This window comes from Bos mutus, chromosome 9 (genome assembly GCF_027580195.1).
Source record: "Bos mutus isolate GX-2022 chromosome 9, NWIPB_WYAK_1.1, whole genome shotgun sequence".
In the NCBI taxonomy this organism is placed as follows: Eukaryota; Metazoa; Chordata; class Mammalia; order Artiodactyla; family Bovidae; genus Bos; species Bos mutus.
The window spans coordinates 54,417,576-54,438,666 of NC_091625.1; the positions used below are offsets into that span (position 1 = coordinate 54,417,576).

The 21,091-nt window shown below is 35.4% G+C and overlaps 1 protein-coding gene across 1 annotated transcript in view; it reads right to left on the bottom strand.

Moving 5' to 3' along the window:
• Positions 1–6,657: 6,657 nt before the first annotated feature.
• Positions 6,658–21,091, bottom strand: part of MANEA (mannosidase endo-alpha) — an 80,613-nt gene continuing 66,179 nt past the window's right edge. Inside the window, exons 4-5 of the mRNA XM_005892995.2 lie at positions 12,797–12,873; positions 6,658–11,949 (exon numbers count right to left, since the gene is read on the bottom strand). Of these exons, the coding sequence (XP_005893057.2) occupies positions 11,280–11,949; positions 12,797–12,873 (747 nt within the window). The 3' untranslated portion in view covers positions 6,658–11,279. The remainder of the gene's footprint in view (positions 11,950–12,796; positions 12,874–21,091) is intronic.

Sequence of the window (21,091 nt, forward strand, 5' to 3'; positions counted from 1 at the left end):
TAGATATAATGGTCATCTGAATTAAATGGACCATTCTGGTCCATTTCAGTTCACTGATTCCTAGAATGTTGATGTTCACTCTTGCCATCTCCTTTTTGACCACTTCCAATTTGCCTTGATTCATGGACCTAACTTTCTAGGTTCCTATGCAATATTGCTCCTTATATCCTCGGAGTTTACTTTCACCACCAGACACATCCACAACTGGGCATTATTTCCACTTTAAATCAGCCGCTTCATTCCTTCTGGAGTTATTTCTTCATCCTTCTCCAGTTACATATTGGGCACCTACCGACCTGGGGAATTAATCTTTTAGTGTCATATCTTTCAGTGTTGCTGGAATAACATGGACAGAACTTAACACAGTTGTTCATACACATTAGATATTTGTTAGAAATATTTATTTCCTTTCTTCCTTTGCTTTTCTTTTCCATTCTCATCCTCTTTCCAGTAGAAGTCAAGAGAGTCAATATCTCCATTCAAGATACCTGGAGTAACAGGCAAATTTGGCCTTTGAGTACAAAATGGAAGCATGGCAAAGGCTAACAGAATTTTGCTAAGAGAACGCACTGGTCATAGCACACATCCTCTTCCAACAAAACAACAGAAGACTCTACACATGGGCATCACCAGATGGTCCATACCAAAATGAGATTGATTATATTCTCTGCAGCCAATGATGGAGAAGCTCTATACAGTCAGCAAAAGCAAGACCAGGAGCTGACTGTGGCTCAGACCATGAACTTCTTACTGCCAAACTCTGACTTAAATTGAAGGAAGTAGGGAAAACCACTATTCAGGTATGACATCAAATCCCTTATGATTATATGGTAGAAGTGACAAATAGATTCAAGGGATTAGATCTGACAGACAGAGAGCCTGAAGAACTATGGACGGAGGTTTGTGACCTTGTACACGAGGCACTGATCAAGATAATCCACAAGAAAAAGAAATGCAAAAAGGCAAAATGGTTGTCTGAGGAGGCCTTACAAATAGCTGAGAAAAGAACAGAAGCTAAGGCAAAGGCAAAGGAGAAAGGATAGATATACCCATTTGAATGCAGAGTTCCAAAGAAAAGTAAGGAGAGATAAGAAAGCCTTCCTCAGTGATCAATGCAAAGAAAAAGAGGGAAACAATAGAATAATTTGAAAGACTAGAGATCTTTTCAAGAAAATTAGAGATACTAAGGGAACATTTCATGCAAAGATGGGCACAATAAAGGACAGAAATGGTATGGACCTAACAGAAGCAGAAGATATTAAGAAGACCTGGCAAGAATACACAGAAGAACTATACAAAAAAGATCTTCATGACTCAGATAACCACGATGGTGTGATTACCCACCTAGAGCCAGATATCCTGGAATACCTAAGTGGGCCTTAGGAAGCATCACTGCGAACAAAGCTAGTGTAGGTGATGGAATTCCAGTTGAGCTATTTCAAATCCTAAAAGATGATGCTGTGAAAGTGCTGCACTCAATATGCCAGCAAGTTTGGAAAACTCAGCAGTGGCCACAGGACTGGAAAAGGCCAGTTTTCATTTCAATCCCAAAGAAAGGCAATGCCAAAGAATGTTCAGTCCTCCACACAATTGCACTCATTTCACATGCTAGCAAAGTAATACTCAAAATTCTCCAAGCCAGGCTTCAACAGTACATGAACTGTTAATTTCTAGATATTCAAGCTGGATTTAGAAAAGGCAGAGGAACTAGAGATCAAATTGCCAACATCCACTGGATATTCGAGAAAGCAAGAGAGTTCCAGAAAAACATCTACTTCTGCTTTATTGGCTATGCCAAGCCTTTGACTATATGAGTCAGAAGAAACTGTGGAAAATTCTTGAAGAGATGGGAATACAAGACCACCTGACCTGCCTCTTGAGAAATCTGTATGCAGGTTAGAAGCAACAGTTAGAACTGGACATGGAACAACAGACTGGTTCAAAATTGGGAAAGGAGTATGTCAAGGCTGTTTATTATCACACTGCTCATTTGACTTATATGCAGAGTACACCATGCAAAATGCTAGGCTGGATGAAGCATGACCTGGAGTCAAGATTGCTGGGAGAAATATCAATAACCTCTGATATGCAGATGACACCACCCTTATGGCAGAAAGAGAAGAAGAATTGAAGAGCCTGATTATGAAAGTGAAAGAGGAGAGTGAAAAAGTTGGCTAAAACTCAACATTCAAAAAACTAAGATTATGGCATCTAGTCCCATCACTTTATGGCAAACAGATGGGGAAACAATGGAAACAGTGACAGACTTTACTATATTGGGCTCCCAAATCATTGCAGATGGTGACTTCAGCCATAAAATTAAGACACGTGCTCCTTGGAAGAAAAACTATGACCAACCTAGACAGCATATTAAAAAGGAGAGACATTACTTTGCTAACAAAGGTCCATCTAGTCAAAGCTATAGTTTTTCCAGTAGTCATGTATGGATGTGAGAGTTGGACTGTAAAGACAGCTGAGTGCTGAAGAATTGATGCTTTTCAAATGTGGTGTTGTGAAGCCTCTTGAGAGTCCCTTCTACTACAAGGAAATCCAACCAGTCCATCCTAAAGGAAATCAGTCCTGAATATTCATTGGAAGGACTGATGCTGAAACTCCAATACTTTGGCCACCTGATGCAAAGAACTGACTCCTTGGAAAAGACCCTGAAACTGGGAAAGGTTAAAGGCAGGTGGAGGAGGGTATTACAGAGGATAAGATGGTTGGATGGCATCTCTGACTCAATAGACATGAGTTTTAGTAAGCTCTGGGAGCTGGTGAAGGACAGGGAAGCCTGGCATGCTGCAGTCCATGGGGTCGCGAAGAGTCGGACGACTGAGCAACTGAACTGAATTGAACTTCCAGTAGGAGTAAACTAAATGAGGAACAACAGAAAAGTTATCACTTAAAAACAAAAAACAAAGGCCCCCATTCTTCATGCGGTTATAACATAACAAGTTTTGTTTGGCTATCCCTCTGAAAGATAATATTATTGTAGCAGAAATTCTGAGGAAAAAAAAGAACTAGAAGATAAACTCTTTATATAGGCATGGAACAGTAATGGGACATCTTGTATACCTTGTGAAAAAGCTTGTGCTTTATTGTGTAGACAGGAAATTGGGAATCACTAAATAATTTGAAGCAAGAAAATGGCCTAGACTTTGACTTTGGAGGTTGATTTGAATTAGACGATACTGCAGCTTTATACACTAGTTGAGAGGATATAATAGGTCAGGTGAAAAATGATGAGGTCCTGGGTATGACAAGAAACAGTACACATGGAGAATAGCATAAACACTTATGAGATATCCACAGAAAAAAAGGAAGTAGTACTTAATGTTTGATGGGACTTAAGGCACAAGAGTGTGTGAGAAGGCAAAGAATGACCCCGGGTTTCTGGTGGTATGGCATGAATGACAGTGTGGTAAACTGAGAGAATGAGAAGGTAAGTTGAGAAATTCCACTATTAGTGGAAGTGGAATTGTTGGTTATGTGGTAAAGATGTGATTAACTTAATAAGAAATTGCCAAATGGTTATTAAAGTAGGTGAAATATTTTTTATTACTACCAGAAAATTATGAGAACTTTAGCATTGTCAGTCATGTCAATTTTAGCCATTGTGTCAGTGTGTAGTAATACCACATTTTGGGTTTTCTAAAATTTTAATATATCAGATAGTTTATCTGTTTTTGTGTATGTTGGTAGAGATGTATAGCTGTAGTTTTGGCAGATGTTGAGACTCAGTCACTATCCAGTTAGGATACAGAATAGTTCCCACTCCTAAAGCTTGGTGACCGCTAATTTAATCTGTTGGTAGATTTGTCTTTTCCAGAATATCATATAAATAGAATCATAAAATACATAATCCATGGAGGCTGACTTCTTCTACTTAATGCATTTGAGATTCATCCATGTGGTTGTATGTATCAGTGCATTGTTATTTATTATTGCCAAGCAGTACTATATGAATATACCAGTTTACTTTTCCTCTGACCCACTGAAAGACATTTGGGTTGTTCCTATTTTGAGTATAAAAATGACAGTAATGGCCAACATTTGTTGAACATTACCATGTTTCAGGACTGTTTAAGGCACTTTATTTGTACTAACATATTTAATATTCACAATGGTAATTGAAAGGAAAAGATTAGAGTAATAAAATATAGAGAAGACAAAATTTTAAAGTTGGTATAATTTTATAGAATTCTTCCCCCCATGGTAATTTTATTTCTTGATTATAATAGAAATGAAGACTTTTTCTTTTTCTCTTGATGCTGTTGATAACATTAACATAAGAATAATTTTAGTGCTGATTAGCAATCTTAGCCATCATCTAAACCAATCCTTTCATTATAAAGATATGGAAACTGGGCAGATCAGATTTTAGTAAACATTTTGGTTTATTTTTTGTTAAAGAATGATGAGCCATGGTTAATATACTACTGATTCAACAAGTGGAAATCTTTTTCTATATAAAATTCTGAGCTATATAATTTCACTTTCCCTTCTGGAACTAATGTATATTTGACTCAGTTCCTCTCATTTTGATTATGAGAAATATCCATTCTGTCATGGATATAGCTGATCAGACATAAGGAATAAGAAAATGTAAACTGCATCACTTAAAATATAATGCTTTATAAGTTAAAAACTTATGTTTAAGTTTTAACTTATAAGTTTAATAACTTAAAAACTTATCATAAAAGAAAGCTAGCACCAGTACACTCTCTGACAGAAAGTGAAGAAATATTTAATTAATGGATACTCAAAAATAAATTACATGAAGCACTGTTTGAGGCCCATCCACTCCTTGGGATGGATATAGATGGATGGAGACATAACTGCTATCAGTAAATGGTGCATGGCATGATACTGTAATCACATACTATAAAGATATTTGTAAAAAAGTCTTATGAAACTTGATCTTCATGCATTTTAGGGAAGGTGCTGATAAATACATCATATAGTAATAGTATCCTCTTTATGAGAATCCTCAGGAGAAATTCCTCTAATAGCAAAGCACCTATACTTTTCTCTTGAGAAATTAATTTCTGTCTTATACTAGAGACATTTTCACAATGTGTAGATAATTACATGTCCTTTTACCTACTGGCCACTTGAAAGCTTAAATTTGTGACCACCAGTATAGCAGTGTATTTACATTATTTAGTTTTCATTTAATGCTGGGTTCAATATTTTTATTCTTGCTCTCTTCTTGGGAATATATTGCTACATGTTATATATTCCAGCAAATCACTAATATCCTTTTGGAAACAAAGCAGGTAGGAAAGGCAGATGATTTGAGACTAAAGAAAGTTGAATGGCAGGTAGGTAGGCAGGGGCAGACAGGCAGCAAAAGGACAGAAAATAGGCTTCACAAGTGGTGGTGGTGCTGGTGGTGCTGTAGTCGCTCGGTCATGTCCAACTCTTTGCAACCTTGTGGACTGTGGCCCACCAGGCCCCTTTATCCATGGGATTCTCCAGGCAAGAATACTGGAGTGGGTTTCCATGCCCTCCTCCAGGGGATCTTCCTGACCCAAGGATCCAACCTGTGTCTCCGGCCTTAGCAGGGAGATTCTTTACTGCTGAGTCACCTGAGAAGTGGAGACTAGAATTACACTCAATTACCTGTTTTTTTTTTCCCTACCTTCTTGCCAGGCATCAACAATGGATCCGTATCTAAATAGCAATAGAATAAAAGCATTCCAAGTCTCTCTCAGTGAATACTAATTCAAATCAGCTATTCAGAAGTCAAACTAGGAGGAATAATAGAGATGACTGGCTGAGAGATATGTACCTAACTCACTTTTTGATGCTTTAATTTTTGATAGGACCTAGGGAAAGCTAACACATAATCAGAGCCACAAGGACTCAGTTTCACTGACTTGTGTTTTGCTGTTATATACTTGGAATCTATTGTGTAATAATCATCACAATAACTAGTCTTATGGAATTCCCTTGAGTGTTATAAAATGTTGAGGACGTTTTTCATGATACAATTTTACCTTCTTTACATCAGAAGTCACAAATTAGTGACCAATGAACTGGTCCAACCAGAAAATATTTTTAAAATATTTTGCAGTATTTGCCAACAGGTATAATTAGAAAAATCCTCAAATACGCAGACATACACCCTCATTTTAGGGACGCAGAGCTACAGAGGGGGCAACACAGACAGGAGCTGTTAGCATCTACTCCTATTGGGTTACAATTGTCCACAGCTGCAGGTACTCCATGGGGTATAAATCTCATGCATTTACTTACATTACCTAGTAGTTTCCAGTAGGTTTCTGCAGTTTTGGTCCTAGGTATAATGCCTGTTTGAGAAATGTATTTTAAAATGTATTGACAAGGCAAAGTCTGTCTTCAGAGGGGAGGGGATGCTTCTTTTCTGGCAACAAGAGCCATATAACATCTTGCATTCACTGCTTAGAAGCTCTCTCACTACCAAATGTGTAGCCAACCATATACACTAGTATCATATACATATTCCTTTTAAAATTTCATCATTGATTATATATTAATTTTGTAACTATTTCTTAGAAAAAATATGTCAAATCCTTTCTGCAGAGTCAGTGTGCACATATTCTTATAAGAGGAAACATTAAATAAATTTTAGTTGAGGATGACTCAAGTAAAAAAAATGAAATGACAAAATACTATGTTAATGGAATATTTTATTTGCAAATTAAATTAAGCCTTAAGCTACAAACACATAATACTCATATGAAGAAAAATAAAATTTGAGTTCAACTACTGTTCATATAATGACTGTCACTACATATTGTTCTTACATGATATCTGAAAAACCAAGAACACAGTTTTCACGAATGTACTTTAAAAAAATATAACAACACAGCAAATTTTCAAGGAAGAATTTAGTAATCAGATTTGCAGTTGACTTTTACATGATGTCAGACTGGACTGCTCTATCATAATACTAATAGCTTAATAGTCTGTCATATGGATAATATGGGTGATTAAAAAACGTTATTATAGAATGGTGGTCAAGAAATATAAATTTAGTGTGTATAAACTGAAGAAGTATGGCAGCTACTCTTAAGTGACTCTGTTCGAACATAAATTTCTAAAATGTATTGCATGTATTACAACTGAATTTCCTTTAAAGTATTTTCTCTTTTGGATTTGATATTTTCAAGATCAGGATAAAGGTCACTTTAGATACTATCATCAAATTAACATGGTGATATATAGTGTTTTCAAAATGGCTTCTGTAAAACTGACTCAAAAAGACTTTTCTCCATGGACATAATCCCTTAATTAATACATTTAGTTTAAATGCTGTTAAGTAGCTGAAGACTGCCACTTTGTGTTGTTTATGATTGTTCAGATTTTTAACCTATTCTTTTAAAAAGTCAAAAACACAAAAGCATGATGACACAATCATAAACTATAAATGAACTGTATATAGAATTATTGCTACTGTGGTACATCATTAGTTTGTATAGTGAAATAATTATTTCAATGGGCTAGACTCTAAAAGGCATTTTAACTTCATGGTTACATTTATGGTTATATAAATTCAATATGTAAGCTACCTTAAATGAAGTTTAGAACAGACAATATAAAAAGTGCTACAAGTTTTGAGCTTATAAATTTTAGATCTGCAACTACTTGCCTATTAGGTCTTAAATTATTCTGCCTTTTGATTCATAAATAGTGATTATAACAACAGCAAAATCTAGTCACATTGAAAACCGTTCTTCCCTTCACTGATAGTTGGAATATAACAGCACTACCACTAAGTTCTTTGATTTGACTAAGGAGGAATTAAGTAAGCCAAAGTAGTACTTGAATTTTCCAGGATAGTAATCTTACATTAAACATACAGTAACATTTAGCCTTTATGTGGACATATAACAATCAGTATACAATTTAAAGTACATTAATATTTGTAAAAATGACTGAAATTTTGCTGGTAGTAAAAAAAAATATTGCTTCTACACTAGGGCACATAAGTGTCCACCCTTAATTCAAAATTTAGGTAAAAACTTTTAAGGACTGCTTCCACATGTAAGCACTGTAGAGTTTATAAGCAGTCATTATGTTTAAATTTCATAACTCTGGTCAGTTTCAAAAAAGGTTTGGTTATGGCTCAATCAGTAAAGAATCCACCTGCAATGTGGGAGACCTGGGTTGGGAAGTTCCCTTGGAGGAGGGCATGGCAACCCACTCCAGTATTCTTGCCTGGAGAATCCCTATGGACAGAGGAGCCTGGTGGGCTGCAGTCCATAGGGTTGTAAAGAGTCCAACATGACTGAGTGACTAAGTACAGCACAGCACAGGAACTTAGTAGGTTCTCTAGTGGTTTGTTACTTTGATGTTTTCAAGTGAAACTGAAATTGTTAGTCACTCAGGCTCCTCTGTCCCTGGAATTCTCCAGAAAAGAATATTGGAACGGGTTGCCATTTCCTTCTCCAGGGGATCCTCCCAACCCAGGGATGAAACCTGTATCTCCTGCATTACAGGCAGACTTTTTACCAACTGAGCTGGTTCAGGAAAGATCAATTTCCTAAAGGATGTCAGAGGAATACGATTATGCTCAAAGAATAAAAAATAGGAAATTTTTAAATTTGGGAAATGGTTTCTTATTTTTCTGTATATAACACAAATTCACAGATTTTAAAAGTATGTACAGTTAAAAGATGTGTTCTTTTTAAATGCTATATAGAGTGCAGACTGAATACTACTTTTTAACTGTTAATCAGAAAGTAAATATTTCATAAATAATTTTTTATATCTAAGATAAAATTTATTCTGTGCATGCTCTTATAAGATGAAAGTTAACTATTTTATATAACAAAATAGTCATTTTTAAATTGTACTCTTAAAAAAAAAAAATTAATATAGAACTGAGATCAACATTAATAACAGTAGTTTTTTATAATATCAGTCCTTAAAAAGAGAGTAGTAAAAGAAAGATTTGGTTTCTATACAGTCAAAAACATTAGCCTGATTAAACCTTAAAATAATAATAATTCATTTTAATCCATGCATTATATATATTACACTACTTCTCCCTTTAAACGGTTCCTTTAGTTTATTGAATTAAATAAAAGCAAATAATTTTTGTGATTATACAATCTAAACTTGTTATGAGTTAAATGGTAACGAATACCTGAGGAAGATTTTGAAGCATTCTTCCCTAAGAATAACAAAATTATTAGAGATAATTCTTTCAAATAACTTTTTTTAAAAAAGAAAATAAACATATTCAAAGAATTATAAATTAGTAAACTATCTTTAGAGCTGATTCCAAACATTCTTCCCTTGAGAATTAACTTTCTGCAATGAAGACAGAATCTATTTTATCTTAATTTGAAATCTGACAGTGGCTGGTTGGGGTAGTGTGTGTTGGGAACCACAACAAAGCTCAGAGGTGAGTCTGTGATCCTAGATGATCTATAATGAGAGAAGGAGACAAATGGTGGTGTCCGTGCTGAGGATTTCTGACCTTGTTTTTTATACTTTCTCTTAACCTCAGAACTATTTCATAAAATTGTCTATTATGGGTTCAAGCATATAACATAAACAAAGACAAAAATTCCTGTGTGGTAGGTAGATATCTAAACTTTAATAAAATATAGTAAGTAATAAAAATTATTAGGTATGACATATTTAGAGTTTATCCCTAATAAAACATATAGTGGCAAACTGACTATAATAAAAACAAAAAAAATCCACTGGTTATATCAGTATGAGTGTTCCTATGAATATGGTTATAATACAATAGTGAATTATTCTTGTAATCTCTTCTAGAAAGTGAATTTACTAATTACCATTGTACTAATTTCCCATGGTCTGAATATTCTGAGATATGGCAAATTCTCAAGTTATAAATCAATTTAACATTAATCATGCCTCTTTTCAAAGACATAATAGTTTGCTTTGAAAGCACTGCTTAAAAATAACTCAGTAGACAATGACATTTATGACAAATTCCACTATTTGTTTCTGAATGAATGTCCTTATATTCTGACTATATGTATTCTATATTGCTGACATTTAATAAATATCTAAAAAATATTCATGTAAGAGCATATAGATTAGTTTTTTTCTATAGTTCTAGTTACAAATATTAACTAAAATAACAGAGTGTCTTTTATTCTCTAGTTTTTAAAGAGATTCATTTTTTACAGATGATCAATTTGTCACACTATGACAACAGACCACAAGTCTTTATCCTGTTAGGTAACATAAAAGTATAATGTTTTTAGATGGGGATATTATTATATACAATAATTTAAAGTCTTTTAAATAAAACATTTCCATTATTAAATGTTACATCTAATAAAAAGTCAAACATAGGAATGAAATTTTATTTCCATAACCTTAAAATCTGAAATGCTAAGTAAATTTTCTCTATTAGTTTTGGTAAAAATAGCTTAAAAACTTAAAAGGTGGCAATTCAATGTTAGTATCAACTTTTTCTTAACAATTCATCTGTAATTAAATTTAAAATCATGAATAATAAAACAAGTTAAAGATTGACAAGATACCCTAAAAATAGTATTTTAGGCATTGTATTTCCAGAATAATTGTAAATTGGCTATGTTTTTTCAATAACTGAGAAGCAATTCTTAACTTTTATGAAAAGCCTTTATGAAAAGATTTTCCTTCTGAAGTCTGGAATTCATCACTACAAAGTAGAAACATCAGACATGCAAAATACCTAGCAAGCTCTAGGAAACCAGAAATCTGCATATGATGATATATATTGTGTTACAGAAAGCAGGCCTTCATCTCAGTAAGGCTTAAGGCATATTTTCTTCTGAAGAATTATTGGAACGTTTTCCAGAGTCTGAATGCTAATAGGACAAAGCTGATTAGATCATTAAAAAATGAACCATGTGTATTATCTTTTACATCTTTGTTCTTCAACAGACATATCAAATATATACACAGTTCTATTTCTTTGGGCGCAGAATACCAGTAGGATTAATTGTGTGCTAACTACTCTCTGAAATGCAAGCAATTGCCTATTGTGAAATAGAAACAGCTATCAAAGCAAGATTTCAATTCCAGTCACAGTTTCAGCAAATTTATGCCATAAGGAATATTATTTGCACAACTTTTCTCTCAGTGTAACACTGTGAAAGGTGGCAATGATATTACGATCCTTAACAATGTACAAATTATTTTTATTAGAGATAATGGTAACAGTACATATTGATTTTGACAGTTTTCTTCCCATAACCCAAAACAAAAGGAATGTATTGAAATTAGGTAATTTCTGTAATTATTAAACTTAAGTCAATCCATTAAGAAACAGGTTGTGTGCTAAGTTCCTGGTGACCCAATGCATAAATTGCTCTTTCCTTTCTGTATTTTTCAGACCACTTGCGAGTTAGCTCTAGATAAAGACTTGGTTTATGAGGCCGGTAATCCAGGTACACGATATTACTGGTTCTTTTGGGAACAGCACTTTCAATCTGAGTTCCTTCATGCCACTCATTAAAAGAGGTGATGGAAATTATACTGGGGTGGGCTTGGAGTGCAGCACTCAGAGCAGTCTCATAATATTTCCCGTTGATTCGGTTACGAGTGTTATGAGAGTTCCATGGTCGGATGCTGGTATCTATGTACCCTGGGCCCACACTTGGGATGAACATTAGGTCGAACTGATCACAAAAATATTTTATCTTAGCCCAGTTTTCATAGGATGAGCCATAAGTAAAGCCATTTGTGGCAAAGTATGTGTAAATTCCATCAAAACCACCTCGAAGAATTCTGTATCTATGCTTTTTATCTACTAGAAGTGCAATAAACAATGCATCATAAGGAGAGTTGCGAATGCTCTGAGACCCTGAGCTGGTTAAAAGATTGGCCCATTTTTGAGATGCTGTGATATAGGAATCATAGACATAAAACATTGGAAGAGCATTGCCGTTCTTAGTCTTGTACCTATAAAAGGCAGGATGATTTCCATACCTAGAATATAAACATATATGAAAATAAAATGAAAATTCATGCCTTATTTCCCATAGCCAGTTATTTATGTACTGAAAATGAAGGTAATCAGTACAGTTTAAGTGTATTGTTCACCTTCTTTGTGGAATTAGCTACGTAAGTGTAATCATTAAAAACACATTTTTAATTTTACACATTGGGAAATGAGATACTGGATACATTAAGACATTAACAAACAAGAAAGTAATTACTTATATTGAGGTTTAAAAATTATGACTAACACAATAAAAAATCCATTTTTCTACATGAAAATACTGCTTTTGTGTCTGTGTGTGTTCTAAATGATACATGTCCCAGCTGTTGCTGACATGTTTCTTTATAAGAGTATGGCATCTGTCACAGACTATTATCAGTAAACCCTTAAACAAAATGAAACTGTACTAATAAATTCTTTCCTTGTAAACATACTGAAACATAAATGAAAATATTAGATATGAATCTACCATATCTAATACCAATTCATATTTCATATTCTGAACATTTTTTTAAAAAGACAACTTTATATTCATAAAATTTACAGAATAATTTTGTAAATTATTTTTACAAACATGTTACAAACAATTTTGTAAGAATGTAAAATGTTAGATGACAAACATCATAGTCTAATATACACATAAGAGTAAAAACAGCAACTTATAATTATTCACAGAGAAATCAAATTATAAGAAAATTCAGAAAAGTTCCTCAAAATGCTTGCAATATTCATTACAAAAATAAATTGATATTAATGTCATACTATGTCATTCAAATCTCTCAAATATAATTTAAATACACTTATAACAGCAATTATAGGAGAGAAGAAACTCACTTGTCTATAATGTACTTGACATTTTGGTACATGGTTTTATCATCTCGATTCTTATATGGTTCAATATGAAAAGTGACCTAAAACAAAAAATATTGATAGAGAAAAAATTATGATTAACAATGAAAATGAAATAATAAACTGACTTAATAAACTGACTTACCTTAACCTTATTGAAGTTGACTTATATAGCTGAGTAACAATGTGTTAATTATTGTTGTACAGTAAAGTGACTCAGTTATACACATATACATTCTTTTTTATATTCATATTCTTTTCCATGGTGTATCATGGGACATTGAATATAGTTCTTTGTGCTATGCAGTAGGAGCTTGTTGTTTATCCATTCTCTATATAAAAGCTTACATATACTAACCCAACTTTCCATTCCATTCCTCCCCACCCTACAGCACCCAACAGTCTGCTCTCCATGTCTGTGATTCTGCTCCATAGATGGGCTCATTTGTGTCATGTTTTAGATTCCACATATAAGTGACAGCATGTGGTATTTGTCTCTTTCTTACTTCATGTTGTATGCTAATCTCTAGGTCTATCCAGGTTGCTGCAGATGGCATCATTTCATTCCTTTTTAATGGCTGAGTGGTATCCCATTGTGTATATGTACCACATCTTCTTTATCCATTCATCTATTGATAAGACATTTAGGTTGCTTCCATGTCTTGGCTATTGGGAACAGTGCTGCTATGAACACAGGGGTGCAAGTATCTTTTTGAATTATAGTTTTGTCTGGATATAAACCCAGGAGTAGAATTGCTAGATAATATAATTATATTCAGTTTTCTGAGGAACCTCTGTAGTGTTTTCCACAGTGGCTGCACCAAGTTACATTCCCACCAAGAGTGTAGCAGGGTTCCTTTTCTCCACACCTTCTCCAGCATTTGCTATTTATAGACTTTTTGATGTTGGTCATTCTGACTTGTGTGAGGTGGCATCTCATTATAGTTTTCATTTATATTTCTCTAATAATTAGTAGGTTGAGCATCTTTTCATTCGGCTACGGCCATCTGTATTTCTTCTTTGGAGAAATGTCTAATTTAGGCCTTCTGCCCATTTTTGGATTGGGTTGCTTGTTTTTCTGTTACTGAATTGTATGAGCTGTTTATGTATTTTGGAAATTATACCCTTGTTGGTTGCATCATTTGAAACACGTTCTTCCATTCTTTAGGTTTCCTTTGTTATGCAAAAGCTTATAATCTGATTAGGTCTCATTGTTTGTTTTCATTTCTATTGCCTTGAGAGACTGGCCTAAGAAAATACTGGTACAATTTACATCAGATAATGTTTTCCCTATGTTCTCTTCTAGGAGTTTTATGGTATCATGTCTTCAGTCTTTCAGCCATTTTGAGTTTATTTTTGTGTACGGTGTGAGGCTGTATTCTAACTTCATTGATTTTGCAGCTTTACAACTTTACCAGTAACACTTGCTGAAGAGATTTTTCTTTGAATTATCCTTAGTTTCCTTTATTAATGTTTTACAGTTTTCAGGGTATAAGTCTTTCTTGGCAAGGTAAGATGTATACTTACTGAACACAGAGGTTGCTAGAGAATTCTAACAAACAGTAATAATGTTTACTAAGTGCTTTCTCTTTTAAATAATGCTCTAAATATTTTATACTTTTTACCTTCAGTTAATTCTCACAAGTCTATAAGGTAGTTACTATTAGTATCTCCATATGAAGCAAAGATAAGGCAGTTCAATGAGTTGTCACCTAGCCAGCTGGAGGCAATATAAGCAATCTGAATTCAAAGGGCAAATGTTTGATCACTGTGCAGTGGTTCATCCTATATACTTATTCCTTTTAAAGAATAAGAATATATTCTATATTCAGATATATCTTTCTTTAAAAAAAGGCAAAACAAAGTATGATCTAGAAAAACCTGGATTCTTTTTTCATGCGTGAACATTAAGTTTACATTTAAATGCTGCTGCTGCTAAGTCGCTTCAGTGGTGTCTGACTCTGTGCGACCCCATAGACAGCAGCCCACCAGGCACCCCTGTCCCTGGGATTCTCCAGGCAAGAACACTGGAGTGGGTTGCCATTTCCTTCTCCAATGCATGAAAGTGAAAAGTGCAAGTGAAGTCGCTCAGTCGGGTCTGACCCTCAGTGACCCCATGGACTTCAGCCCACCAGGCTCCTCCATCCATGGGATTTTCCAGGCAAGCGTACTGGAGTGCGGTGCCATTGCCTTCTCCAACATTTAAATGCAATCAATAGCAAATGTCTTTAAATGACAGATTCTCCTATACAATTAAAATAGCATTTTACAAAATAATACACATTTAATATGTACTATTCAAATAATTTATAACAAAATTACTTAAAAATCAAAAACATACTATACTGAACAATAATTTTCAGAATACTCATTATTAAATACTCGTTATTGATGTGGTTTATACATCACTACCATGATGATAGAAAGCAGAAACCAAAAATACTTTTAAAGCACTGTGCACAGAAAATTCAATTTTTCTAACCAAAAAAAGGTTATATATAAATCAATAAAAACTAATTTTGGCTACCAAAACCATTCTGTAGGTCATTTATTACTAGCGGAATAGACTGTCATTTAAAGGAAAGATCATGTGTACTATCTACTTAAGATTTGCAAAACAACTATGAGAATTTTCATATTTATTACTAATTTTACTGACTTACCATTAAAAATCTTTATGGGAATCTGATAAACTTATTGATAATATTTTAATTTTAGAGTGGTTCCTATGAAGCATGTATGGAATTAGAGACTTATGTGCTACTGCAATATAAAATGTCTTTGTTTTCAATTACCTTAATTAAAGTGAAATGTATTTTGCATTAATCAGTGCTACTAGTTCTCACAGAATTAATTTTAAAGTCAGACAACATTCCGGAGAAGGCAATGGCACCCCACTCCAGTACGCCTAGAAAATCCCATGGACGGAGGAGCCTGGTAGGCTGCAGTCCATGGGGTCGCTGAGTCAGAAACGACTAAGTGACTTCACTTTCACTTTTCACTTTCATGCATTGGAGAAGGAAATGGCAACCCACTCCCGTGTTCTTGCCTGGAGAATCCCAGGGACGGCGGAGCCTGGTGGGCTGCCGTCTATGGGGTCACACAGAGTCAGACACAACTAAAGCGACAGCAGCAGCAGCAGACAACATTCAGTGTAACTCATTTCCTACTTTTAATAAAATTTCAGTAATATTATACAAAGAAAGGTTTTAGTAGTAACAAAATATATTCATTTCTGCAGTATACTCTAAGTACTGCTAGGGCAGACTTTGCAGTAGCTCTGATATTTGCTTTTTAACTTCAATTGAAAGAAAATTGACAAGGATATTTGTATTTTCATACTCTTACATAATGTAACCTTGGATAATCTCCCTTTAGATGCAACACTTTCTAAGGAAGTTTCATTTTATATATAAAGGATACCATATTTAAACAAATATCCTACATTAAAATGAATCTGCTTGTAAAGTTGCAAAGTATAAATGGCTTTCTTTCTATAAAATGCAGATCAATACATTTATAGTAATTCAAAAATCTATTATTGATATATAACACTCATATTATCCTTCATATTTCTAACTCATTAATGGTCATTATATTTCTTTATAGGTTTAATTAATAATGTGATGTATCACCATTTCACTATTCTGTTTGGAAAAAAATCTATTAGACTAATACTACCATTTTAAATATGACAGAATCCTATATATATAGATACACAATATATATATATATAAAATCAGATCTTTGTAATATCTTTAGAAGGGGAAGTAAGAGTCATATAGATGCTTCCTCATTTCATGCTTCCAATTTTAACCATGCACCCAAAGTGAACCTCTTAAGTTAAAACCTGATGATCCTGGAGAGTGGGATTAGAAACGTGATGGCATAAAATGTTCCTATTATTTATTCCCTTTTAAATCAACATATGAGATATTCATGCATGAGCAAAAGTGCCTCTGTGGTGTTTTAGGACCTAGTGTCTTACGCCAAGGAACCCAGGAGTTGTCTCACCCACTGTGAAGATGATAAGAGACAAACTTCTATTTGAGCTGGGAAACAGAGGAGTCAGCCAAACTGCCTAGACTTTTGTTCCTGTCAGGCAAAAACTGGGTCAGTGAAGACCCAGGCAGGTACTCACATATGAGACAGAACCTGCCGAAGTCTAATCCTCCCAAAGAGAGACTTCAGCACATAACTGGAGACCAAAAGTAAGTAAATAAGTAAACAGATAAATGCTAGTTTGGTGGCAGTAGACAAACTTTCTAAGCATCCAGTTCTGCCCAAGGAAACACTGAGAGGGGAAAAGAAAGCTGGTAAGTAAGTGCCTGGCTAAGTGCCTTTCCAGCTGGACTGGAAAGTGGCTGAAAAAATCCATTCTCTCCACCAGTACCTAGAGTACTAAGATATGAAAATTATAACTAGGGGAAGGGAGGATATTAGGAAAGATGCAAATAAGAACTTCACTTGGTGGGAAAGGGATTGTTCTTAGCAGAAGTCCACCTAGGAGCCACCGGGATTACCCTATTGGATCTGCAGGCACCCCCAATGTACCCAGTGCTAAACTCACACTTTACTGCCACTCTATGTTGGCTCCATGTATGGGTTCCCAGTGCCACTGCCAAGAGAAAGCTCCAGTAGAGTGAGGGCGTGCTCAGAATCTACGAACTGGAGGTATAGAAACTTTTTAAAAAGCAAAAGAGAGGGCAGAAGTGTTTAAAAATTCACTCAAAAGAGGAAACAAAGAAGACTAGAGCAGATACAAATTCACGAAAACAAAGTAAAAACTCTAATATCAACACTACAATAACATACCATCTGCTGAAGGCAACAAGAAAAGAGTGAAGGAGGTATCTACTAATTCATATGCAAAAACAAAAGTGCAAATCTAAAACACATAAGAAATATCAAGGAAACATTGCATCACAGAAAAATTATCTATTTCTAGTGGTCAAACTCAGAGGCACAGAATACTGCGAACTATCTGATAGAGTTGAAAACAGATGTTAATCAACAGGTTATAAGAAAACTCAAGACAATTCAATAAAATCATGAATAAAATATATGAATAAAACAATTCTTTATTAGAGAGACTGAAGTTTTCAAAAGAATCAAACAAAAATTCTAGAACTAGATAGCATGCAGTACAGAGAATATTTAGCAGGGCAGAGAACATGAAGATAGAATGACTGACTTGGAGGAAAATTTTGAAATCACATAAAGGAGAAGAGAGAACTGAAAGAGAAAAAAGAGAAAAGATCAAAGAAAGCCTACATGATCTACAGATATGTATCCATATATCCTGAAAAATGTCAGGATAAATGGGATTCCAGACACAGAAGGCAGGGTCAGGGAGTTAAAGAAATAATAGATGAGAACTTCAAAAATCTGAGGAAAGACTTGGATATACAAGTCCACAAAGCTAGTAGATTATTCTATTCAGCTCAGTCATGTCTGACTCTTTGCGACCCCATGAATAGCAGCACGCCAGGCCTCCCTGTCCATCACCAACTCCCGGAGTTCACTCAGACTCACGTCCATCGAGTCAGTGATGCCATCCAGCCATCTCATCCTCTGTTGTCCCCTTCTCCTCCTGCCCCCAATCCCTCCCAGCATCAGAGTCTTTTCCAATGAGTCAACTCTTCACATGAGGTGGCCGAAGTACTGGAGTTTCAGCTTTAGCATCATTCCTTCCAAAGAAATCCCAGGGCTGATCTCCTTCAGAATGGACTGGTTGGATCTCCTTGCAGTCCAAGGGACTCTCAAGAGTCTTCTCCAACACCACAGTTCAAAAGCATCAATTATTATCTCCACACAAAAAGACAGTCTCCAAGATATTAAAAGATAAGCAGTAAAAAAAAAAAAGCATGAACCCTACAGTGCACTGCCATTAGGCTATCAGAAGATTTATCTGTAGAAACTCTAGGCCTCAGGGCAGTGGAATGACATATTTGAAGAACTGAAAGATAAAAATGGCCAACCAAGAATACTTTATCGAGCAAAGTTATTCTTCAGCTAGAAAAGATAAGTAAAGGCCCTTCCAGAATAAACAAAATTTGAGGGAGTTCACCACCACTGAATCTGCCTTGCAAGAAATGCTGAAAGGAGTTCTTCAAGCTAAAAAATAACAAAAAATTACACAGTACTCTGGTAAAGATGAGAAATACACAATTAGACTTAAAAATTGTAACTCTGTAGTAGGATGGTGTGTTAACATACTATTGTCTGGGAATGTATTAAAGGCCATAGGCATTAGTTTCTGTAGAAATCCCCCAGTCAATAATGTGTTAACTGATTCCCAGGTGGCTCCAGTGGTTAAGAACCCGCCTGCCAATGCTGGAGATGCAAGAGATACAAGTTCAATTCCTGGGTTGGGAAGATCCCTGGAGAAGGAAATGGCAACCCATTCCAGTATTCCTCCCTGGGAAATCCCATGAACAGAGTATTCTGGCAGCCTACAGTCCATGGGGTTAAGAGTTGGACTTAACTGAGATGCCACACAATCACTCAACTATAGTCTAAAGGTTAAATGAAAGTAGGAAAAATAACTACTATAAGTTGTTAATAAATATACAATAAAAGAGGTAAAACTTCTCTGGTGGCTCAGATGGTAAAGCGTCTGCCTACAATGTGGGAGACCTGGTTCAATGTGGTCCACTGGAGAGGGGAATGGCAAACCACTTCAGTATTCTTGCCTGGAGAACCCCATGAACAGTATGAAAATGCAAAATGATAGGATACTGAAAGAGGAACTTCCCAGGTTGGTAGGTGCCCAATATGCTACTGGAGATCAGTGGAGAAATAACTCCAGAAAGAATGATGGGATAGAGCCAAAGCAAAAACTATACCCAGCTGTGGATGTGACTGGTCATAGAAGCAAGGTCCAATGCTATAAAGAGCAATATTGCATAGGAACCTGGAATGTTAGGTCCACGAATCAAGGCAAATTGGAAGTGGTCAAACAGGAGATGGCAAGAGTGAATGTCGACATTCTAGGAATCAGCGAACTAAAATGGACTGAAATGGGTGAGTTTAACTCAGATGACCATTATATCTACTACTGCGGGCAGGAATCCCTTGGAAGAAGTAGAGTAGACATCATGGTCAACAAAAGAGTCCGAAATGCAGTACTTGGATGCAATCTCAAAAACAACAGAATGATCTCTGTTCAAAGGCAAACCATTCAATATCACAGTAATCCAAGTCTATGCCCCAACCAGTAAAGCTGAAGTTGAACGGTTCTATGAAGACCTACAAGACCCTTTAGAACTAACACCCAAAACAGATGTCCTTTTCATTATAGGGGACTGGAATGAAAAAGTAGGAGTCAAGAAACACCTGGAGTAACAGGCAAATTTGGCCTTGGAATATGGAATGAAGCAGAGCAAAGGCTTAATAGAATTTTGCCAAGAGAATGCACTGGTCATAGCAAACACCCTCTTCCAACAATGCAAGAGAAGACTCTACACATGGACATCACCAGATGGTCAACACTGAAATCAGACTGATTATATTCTTTGCAGCCAAAGATGGAAAAGCTCTATACAGTCAGCAAAAACAAGACCAGGAGCTGACTGTGGCTCAGATCATGAACTCCTTATTGCCAAAATCAGACTTAAATTAAAGACAGTAGGGAAAACCACTAGACCATTAAAGTATGACTTAAATCAAATCCCATATGACTATACAGTAGAAGTGAGAAATAGATTTAAGGGACTAGATCTGATAGGCAGAGTGCCTGATGAACTATGGATTGAGATTCGTCACACTGTACAGGAGACAGGGATCAAGGCCATCCCCATGGAAAAGAAATGCAAAAAAGCAAAATGGCGGTCTCAGGAGGACTTACAAATAGCTGTGAAAAGAAGGGAAGCAAAAAGCAAAGGAGAAAAGGAAAGATATAAGCATCTGAATGCAGAGTTCCAAAGAATAGCAAGAAGAGAGAAAGTCTTCCACAGTGATCACTACAAAAAATAGAGGAAAAAGACAGAATGGAAATGACTAGAGATCTCTTCAAGAAAATTAGAGATACCGAGGCAACATTTCATGCAAAGATGGACTCGATAAAGGACAGAAATGGTATGGACCTAACAGAAGCAGAAGATATTAAGAAGAGGTGGCAAGAATACACAGAAGAACTGTACAAAAAAGATCTTCATGACCCAGATAATCACGATGGTGTGATCACTGACCTAGAGCCAGACATCCTGGAATGTGAAGTCAAGTGGGCCTTAGAAAGCATCACTACGAACAAAGCTAGTAGAGGTGATGGAATTCCAG